Below are 9,063 nucleotides of genomic sequence, written 5' to 3'. Positions count from 1 at the left end.
TTCTTCTACCCATAAAGTATCGTCATGAATCATTAAACAAATAATAGCTCGGGCACGTCTAGATGCAAATCTTTAGCGACGAATTGTTGCGATAAGTACAACATTTCTGGTTTTTTATGTGATTGTTTGTGTTGATCAGCGGTTTTATGTGAAGGAAAATATGGACCAAACATACTACACGATCTTGGAGCGTGGAACGGCAGGAGAGCGAGCGAGCAAGCTCGCTAAGTATTTGGCAACTGTTTACGATTGACTTCTACGGTAAAGGAATAACATCGTGTAATAAAAATGGAACCCGCAAAATTATAATTTGCTTAATTACTGGTGATTGGACATTTTGTAAGTTCGCACGGGTAGGTATCACCAGCCTGCTTATTTCTGCCGTGAAGCAGTTATGCGTTTCGGTTTGAAGGGTGGGGCAGCCGTTGTAACTATACTGAGACCTTAGAACTTATATCTCAAGGTGGTTGGCGCATTTACGTTGTAGATGTCTATGGGCTCCAGTAACCACTTAGCACCAGGTGGGCTGTGAGCTCGTCCACCCATCTAAGCAATAAAAAATGGTATTATTTTAATAAATGGTGTCTGGGAATTTCGTAAAATGAGAAGCAAAGTATCAAATCATATTATTTTATTGCCGTTAAAGCACGAATACATTGAATGTAGACAATGACAGCAGGCGCCGCTCGAGGGCCGGGCGCCGCCGGCGGCCACCAGGGCGCGGCCGACCGCTCCTTGTTTGTACCGAAGCTAACATTCACTTGAGCACGTTATAATTCCATAAATACCTTAAGATGTAAAGATGGCGCAAGTAGCCGCTCCTTTCAATGGCGTTGTGTCTCAACCGAGGCACGAGTATTTTCTTTTTTTGGGCTAGTTCATATTAATTATTATCCAAATGTATAAATAGAAATAGTACAAACCATGAGTCCGTTTACTCGGTAAACCATGTTAAATCTAAACTATGCTACTACTAAAATTAATTAAACTAAATACATTAATGAAACAGGCGGAGGGTGTAGGGACGGACTTGTCATCACTGTGCGCACTGTGCCACGTGCGCTGAGCAACGCTCGCTGTTGACTCGTGTACTTCTATTGAATCGATTTTAATGTAAAACATACGTCATTACTTATAGATTGGCGTATTTGAGTGAAAAAAATATACAATGAACTTGTCTCTGGAACTCCTCGGGACTTTATTGTTAAGTCAACAGTCTTGACGTCCGTCCGCCCCCCGCCCCCGTCCCCCAGCGTGCCCCCGCCCCCCGCCCTCGCTCCTGTGAGCCGCACACCGGCTAGCGGTGCGCCGCGACTCTACCCACCATACAGATATATTCATCTATTGCACAATTATCAATATATTCAATAGTACAATAGATCATATATATTACAAAACATCTCATAAGTAACGTGAGGGCGGCGCGACACAACGATCGGCTGTGAGTTCGAGCTCACGAAGCTTACAAATAATTAGATAAATCATAAGATTTCTGTAACAGCACGCGGCGCGGCGTCCCGGCCAGCACTCGCGGGAGCACAAGGAGCAGTCCTCTTGTCCTTTTGATAATGATACGTTTAATTACTTCACATTAACTTTCTCGAGTATCATTATATTTATAATAATTAATATATATTTGAAGTTACAATCGGGAATGTGTGTAATATGTTGCGAGTGACCAGACGGCCGCCGGGACCCACGTCGGAGGCGATGTCCCCACGACGGTGCCGTGTGACGTTGACAATGATAATGGCAACGGCACCAGTTTTCGCAACATGTTTATATAATTTAATTTACTTCATAGAAAGTAGACATATATATAAGTAGACACATACAAATTTTACAAAATATTCAAAAAGTTATCTAAAAATTCGTAAGTATAGAGAATGCGTGTAAGTTTCAATATAAATTTATCAGGAATGATCCACGGAGCGAGGAGGCAGTATCAGTGTGACGTCGGCTGTACTGACGCAGCAACTACAATAATTGTTCCCTCTACAAATGTACATTTCACCGTAACTTTAAACCAGATATCATCTTAATATACGACACATAAGGACCTATAGCATAGGATTAAAAATACCTACAGATTACAATTATCAAAAATGTTGATTACAAAAATACTTTATCAGTCGCGATTCATCTCAATAATAGAAATAGTCAATTTAGACATCAAAATCTCATTTTTTTGTTTTAATTTTTAATTGTTTTTGCTAACTGTACATTGTTGAGTATGACTTTATTGTATTTAAAACCATATTATACCAGTAACCATATTATATAGTTAGTATTGCATCATCAAGGACAACTCTTCTATCACAAGATGAGCCCGTGCGAGTGGACGAGGCCCCCCTTCCCTCCCCACTAGTCCACTGAGCCCAGGCGACTACATGGTTATGTTGGAAGTTAATTAATTGAGCAGCTGCAGCGCTGGGCGGGGGACAGTGAGAGAGTCAGCGGTTCGATTGAACATTTTAACATTAATTTTAAAGAGAGGTTGGAGTGGCCGGGCCAGCCCTTCAGGAATGCACCGAGGGGCGCGCGGAGGGGACTTCAATGGACCTGTCCTCCGTACTTTCCCACCGCTATACTTCGCGGAGTGGATTATTGAAAATAAATAAACAAACTTAGGCTAAAAGATACAGTAGCCCGTGGTCATCAACAAAATATAAATGTAACTAATTGATATTCGCGTACATATAACGATACTTTTGAAATAAATTTAAAAACTAATGTTAGCATGTTCCTGTCATGACTCATAATGCGATACATGTTGTAGTAAATACTTAACATAGATCAAATAGAATATCATTTCATATTTTGTAATCGAACAAGTGACCCATCGAGAGTGTTCATATATTATTATTTAATGTAACGTCCTTATAGTTCATAATTGATCAGTCGTGGCACTGCGCCCGGGGACAGCAGCGGGCGCGGGACTAGAACAGCAGGTCGGCGGACAGGCTGCGCGCGCGCGTCCAGCAGTGCGGCGGGGAGGGGGCGGGGGAGGGGGCCGGGGAGGGGGGCGGGGAGGGGGGCGACGCTGCGGACACGAGGGCGTATTCATTATTGCGTGCATTTTGACTAAAATATCAAGTGCAAAATGGGGACGACGGTACCACGTTAAGAAGATATTGTTCCAAAGTCAAAATAATTTAATAAAGGAATTACATTACATAAATGTGCGACGTATTTAGCTTATAGCAATATACTTAATAGCTCCACTCCTGACCCACCACCGACACAGTCGAACAAGTGATTACTGGTGGTAGGACCTCTTGTGAGTCCGCGCGGATAGGTACCACCGCCCTGCTTATTTCTGCCGTGAAGCAGTAATGCGTTTCGGTTTGAAGGGTAGGGCGTAGCCGTTGTAACTATACTGTGGACCTTAGAACTTATATCTCAAGATGTGTTGTATTTACGTTGTAGATGTCTATGGGCTCCGGCAACCGCTTAACACCAGGAAGGCCGAGAGCTCGGCCAACTAAATAAGCAATAAAAATAAAAAGAGAATTGGAAATCGCTGGGTGACGTCAACAAGTGCCGGTGACCACTTACTGAGAGAAGTACGGCGCTCACTGCGCACATCGTGCGAGTGGTTAGTTCCGTTCATGTATTTCATGGTGTAGGGCAGTAGGAGTGTGTGTACTCACGCGCGTCCTCGTCGTGAGGCCTCGTGAGCCCGAGCTGGAAGGTGGCGGGCGGCGTCTTGCTGGGCGTGTAGCTGCACAGCGCGCCGGATGCTGTACACACGCGGACGCTGTACCACTGAACTACACGCAGCCTACACTGCGTCGGGCTTCGTCATACAGAACTACTTCACCTCACTACTTATACCTATATACTAATATATAAATCTACAGTGGTTTTTACGGATGTTCCGTTATAACTGCTGAACCATGCATCCGATTGACTTGAAACTTGATATCCATGTAGAAAAGACAATGGATAGGCTTAATATTTATATGAGTGTTGGACTCCCTAATAATAATGACTATAAATAATAATGTTAATTTTAAATGCCCAGCGGAGCGTGCGAGTACGGCTGGTACTAAATATACTCGTATAATATTTAACTAGAAAACCTTAGGCCGAAGAGTTGAAATCGAAAGTTTTAGAAAATGATCAAAATTAAATTGATATGAGACACACTGAGGGGCCACACGGCGCTGCCTTAGATTGATGAACACTAATTATTGACTCACTATGAGGACAACTATTCATTTTTAGCTTTAGCCAACAATTATTATTTTCGTAAAAAAAATCATGAGGTTTGAGGTCTGAGCCTCAAGGCTCTACGCACATATGTAGCGGTTACAGCTAAGTAGTTCTGCGCACGACTACCCGGAACTGATAATATTGTTATTGGATATATTTTTTTTATTTTTTTATTGCCCTTGTAGGCAGACGAGCATACGGCCCACCTGATGGTGAGTGGTTACCGTCGCTCATGGACTTCAGCAATGCCAGGGGCAGAGCCAAGGCGCTGCCTACCGCTTAATACGCTCCATAAGCCTCGTTTATAAGGACATGTCATATTTAATAGACATTTTTGAGGGCCCTCTACATTAATTATAAAAATGAGATATAAGCATTGCCAAATTACAAAATGTTTAAGTGATAATGCTCCTGGCCTCTGTTCGCACAAAGCACGACACATTAAGGACATGCGACACGCCTGCCAGCCAGCGGCAGGGATTTCACTTCATCTAGTCTTTTGTATTGTAGAGGCATCAGGACTCGTTGACACGAGTGGGCTACTGGACCGCACTCACCTATGTGCGTGTTGTCGGCGAGGGACGCGAGGGGGGCGGAGGCCGCGAGGGGGGCGGGGGCCGGGGGCTCCTCGCACATCGACGTCTCTGAAGGATACTCGAACGTGCGGGTTAGCGAGTCGTCAAATTGTAGCTTCAGCTGAAATCAATATTATTATTTATTAGCCTCGTCCCAAGTGTTCACGTGAAGCGACAAGCTGCCGATCTGGCTTGACGGAGTTTGTTCCTAGTAGGGGAGCCCAAGAGGGATTTCGGGATTTACTAAAGCGCGGCAGATTAATATACAGGGGGATAACTTGTACCCGGTTAAGTACCTCTACCAAATATGAACCTCATAAATAAGGCTGCGCGTCTCGAGCGCGTCAGATTAAGGTAGGTGAGTTAATTACATGCTAAAAAGTGTATATTCCACTAATCTGACAATTTGAGAGTGACGTAAATAAAGGGGAGGGCTACAAAGTTGTAAAAAAACGTTATCTGGACATTCTCGAGCGTGACTCAATTTTTATTATTATTTGGACGGAATTAATTCAAGGACAATGATAAATATATAATCTGACGATTTCCACAAATCGAAATAACAAAAATTCTTTTTGTTATTTTTCAATTAATTAAGTTCAATGATTTTGTTTGTCTCATTATGTGAATCCCTCTAGATAATCGTCATATCATGAGACAGCATGTCTAGGACATAAAGATGAGCCATATATATCTTAATCTGACGCGCTTGAGTATTTCAAAATGGCGATGTTTTTTTCATATTATTATATTATAATAATGGCCGCGAGTTTGCGTCACATCGAAATCGTCAGTTATTGCATGAGAGCTTTATTTAAGGTTCACTTAAGACCCCCTAAGAAAATATGACGCGCACGATATATATATTTTTTTAATTTTCAACCCTTACCTACGACCACCCCCATCATGCAAACGATCAGATTAACATACATTATTAAAAATACGTAGAACATTTATGCTATCAATATCTGACGCGCTCGAGTATATCCATGCAACAGTTTTTCTTTACAAATTTGAAAATCTATAGCCGCTTCCCCCAACGTTGAAATGTATACATTATATGATATTTTTTTCTTATTATCATCTAAGCTTTGCATCCCAATAGGTCTCTATGACGCTCGAGTAAATCCCCATTTAGCATCGTGGGCTCCCCTACTATCTGGCACGGCGCTCGATTGTGAACACGTCCTATGGTCCTCGAACTATGGAAACTGAAGTTTAATAACATATTATTATTTAAACTATTTATGGAGTGAATTTTATTTATATTTATTACTGTTATTTAGAATAACAGGAAAATGAGTCACAATTAACAGTGTACCTAGTCAGGTCATAAATTCTGTCACATGTTTAATGTAAAATAATTGAAACAAGTTTATTCATTATGTAACCATTCATATACCAAAATGAACTTAACAAAACATAGATTCTTATGACACTAAAGTTTATTCAAAATGACCTCCGTGATTTTGAATACAGGCCTTCAATCTGCGCGGCAAGTCGTCTATCGCAGCACGAACGAGGTCCATGTCAATATCGGCGGCTGCCTTAATCAAGGATGTCTTGAGTGACTCCAAATTGGGATGAGGCTTTGAGCACGCCTTTTCCTCCAAATGTTGCCATATCTTGTAATCTAAAGGATTCAAATCTGGACTGGAGGAGGGCCAGTCTTCGTGCCGGATGAAGTCGATTTCACGCGCCGCCAGCCAGTCTTGTGTGCTCTTCGCTCTATGAGCTGGCGCCGAATCTTATTGGAATACCCAGTGCCTGTTATTGAACATGGTATGAGAAACAGGTTCCACAAGGTTCGTCAGGACTGTATTTTGATACACAACTGCATTCGTTTTTACACCTTTCTCACAAAAATGTACCTCTGTTAAGCCCCAATAAGAAACTCCCAACCATACCATGAGCGAGGATGGAAAATGACCTCGTTGAACACGCGGAATACGGTTGCTCGCTTCTTCACTACTGTATGCGTACACCTTATCATTTTGTTTGTTGTAGCTCTCTTCTACGGTAAAAATTTTTTCATCCAAAAAATAATTTCCCGATATTTTTTTCCCGCGTACCGCTTCAACAAAGCGCGGCATCTCTTCAGTCTCAGGTCCATTAGACGAGCATTCAAACGATGTCCTGTTTTTCTTCGATATGCCCGAAGCCCTAAGTCTTCATTTAACACCCTTTTCACCGTGGTTCTGCTTAACCTCATCTGAAGGGCCAACAGTTTCTGCTTACGTTTGGGATTTATTTGAATTCGCGCCCTCACAGCTTTTATCACTGCTGGAGTCCTAACAGACCGAGGGCGACCACTTTTTGACCTGTCATCTACACTAGAGTCTTCATTGTATCGTTTGATGGTACGATAAACGAATCTTTTGGTTATATTCAAATTTTTCAGTATGTTAAAAATTTGAATTGGCGCGTAACCGCAACGATGCAACGCAATAACTGCAACACGGTCTTCTTTAAGCGCCCACTCCATATTTAAAAATTAGTAAAAATTCTAAAAGTATACATTTTTATTTTCATGAACAATTCGAAATTCGAATTCAATAAACTTTTTTGTGGCCAGCATTCTAAAAGAAAAGTTTTTACTGTGTGACAATACTTATGACCTGACTAGGTATATAGGATCATTCATAGCTAGTAGGAAAAAAACATTAAACAAAAAACAATGGCTGAATGTGTTTAGCGGCTGGCGACACCAGAGAGTCGCAGAGACTGGCAGAGTGTCGGTGCACGCATCCAGAGGTCAGAATTAGGTTGAAACATATTTTTGATTACTTTTGAGGTTAGACGTAGGACTTTTGAGGATACTTTATAGCGGGTGGTCATTACTTTTATTGGTGGTAGGACCTCTTGTGAGTCCAAACGAGTAGGTACCACCACCCCACCTATTTCTGCCGTGTAATGTGTTTCGGTTTGCAGGGTGGGGCAGCCGTTGTAACTATACTGAGACCTTACAACTTATATCTCAAGGTGGATGGCGCATTTACGTTGTAGATGTCTATGGGCTCTAGTAACCACTTAGCACCAGGTGGGCTGTGAGCTCGTCCAACCATCTAAAAAAAGGAATTACATAGGGTAGGCCTCTTGTTAATGGAGCTTACATAAAGGATGATGTGTGGTGTACCTTAGCGATCCTGTCTCTGTTAGGTTTGTTCGGCATCGAAGACTTTCCGTTGATGAGCACGTTGTCGTTGACGAAGCGCACTCCGCAGGGCGAGGGCGGGCCGCAGTCTGCCTCGTCCTCCTCCTCCGACTCGGTGCGGGTGAGGGCTTCAGGTCTGAGCACGACTATGCCGGGCTCGCCCGCCTGGAAACAATTTTCCCCTTTATCAATCAATTAATTTATCATTATTTAAATCTGTTTTTAATGGTGTCCACAACTCGTAAAAAGAAAGATACACTTTCACGCAATATGAATATATTCAATGTTTTAATTTAGAATTCGACCGGTCGGCGGATGGTTTCCCGGTGAGGAATGTCGCGTGGAAATGTTGTTTCTTTGGTTTCGTCGCGTCGAATGCGGGCCCTATTAAAGCGGTTCCATTTTAGGGCTGAAATATTTTATTAATTATATTAATGTATTATGTGGTCATTTGACTTGTCGTAGACGCTAACGCTAGTAAACCAGAGTTCGGTTATAAATTCATCATCCATGTATGCAGCACTTTTTTTTTTCCTACCTATGCTGATAGCCTTGAGAGGCTATATCAGCGTCGCCTTAACTAGTAGGTGAGCTCACGGGGCTCAAACCTGATGACGTTGCTAACACGAACCCTAGCTGTGCCGTGCTTCACAGAATCTACCACCGGATCGGAAACGCGACCCACTGAGAAGATCCGGCGAGAAACTCAGTGGGCTGTGTCTGAGGATTAATTTACTCGTCGAGCCCTTCGTCGCAAGCGACGGGTTCGACGAGAACGATGACCGGTGCTTGAGGTACCTAAAAGCACCGTTAGTGGATCGGAAGGATCCGAAATGACGTGAATTCAATACACGAAACTCACATACCTGGGTTAACAACGCGTTTTGAACCCAGAGCCGTCATTCTACAAAATTACAAATTGAAACCAAACGAGACAACTCTGTCCGCCCCGCGATTGTATTTAGGCACGCAGCCCTAGCGCGCCGCGCCGGTGGAATCCAGTCCGGCGTCCGGTGACCGTGGCCGTCGACTCCAAGAAAAGCCGCGGACGAAGCCACAAGCAGAGCGACTAGCGTGCACGGGATATCTCGGCATATTTTGTTATTAAATTTACGT

The 9,063-nt window shown here is 42.9% G+C and overlaps 1 protein-coding gene across 3 annotated transcripts in view; it reads right to left on the bottom strand.

Annotated features, from left to right (window-relative positions):
• Nucleotides 1–614: 614 nt before the first annotated feature.
• The window catches only part of bif (protein phosphatase 1-binding protein bifocal), a 37,383-nt gene continuing 28,934 nt past the window's right edge, over nucleotides 615–9,063 (bottom strand). For 2 of the 3 annotated variants that reach the window (XM_089733330.1, XM_089733329.1), the window contains 4 exons: nucleotides 7,930–8,112; nucleotides 4,776–4,914; nucleotides 3,654–3,760; nucleotides 615–3,043 (listed from right to left, as the gene is read on the bottom strand). In XM_089733330.1, the coding sequence (XP_089589456.1) occupies nucleotides 2,888–3,043; nucleotides 3,654–3,760; nucleotides 4,776–4,914; nucleotides 7,930–8,112 (585 nt within the window). In that variant the 3' untranslated portion in view covers nucleotides 615–2,887. The remainder of the gene's footprint in view (nucleotides 3,044–3,653; nucleotides 3,761–4,775; nucleotides 4,915–7,929; nucleotides 8,113–9,063) is intronic. The other variant, XM_089733331.1, reaches the window with a different exon arrangement.

Source organism: Bombyx mandarina, chromosome 15, assembly GCF_030267445.1.
Source record: "Bombyx mandarina strain Sakado chromosome 15, ASM3026744v2".
Taxonomy (NCBI): domain Eukaryota; kingdom Metazoa; phylum Arthropoda; class Insecta; order Lepidoptera; family Bombycidae; genus Bombyx; species Bombyx mandarina.
This window is presented reverse-complemented; position numbering and strand designations above follow the sequence as displayed.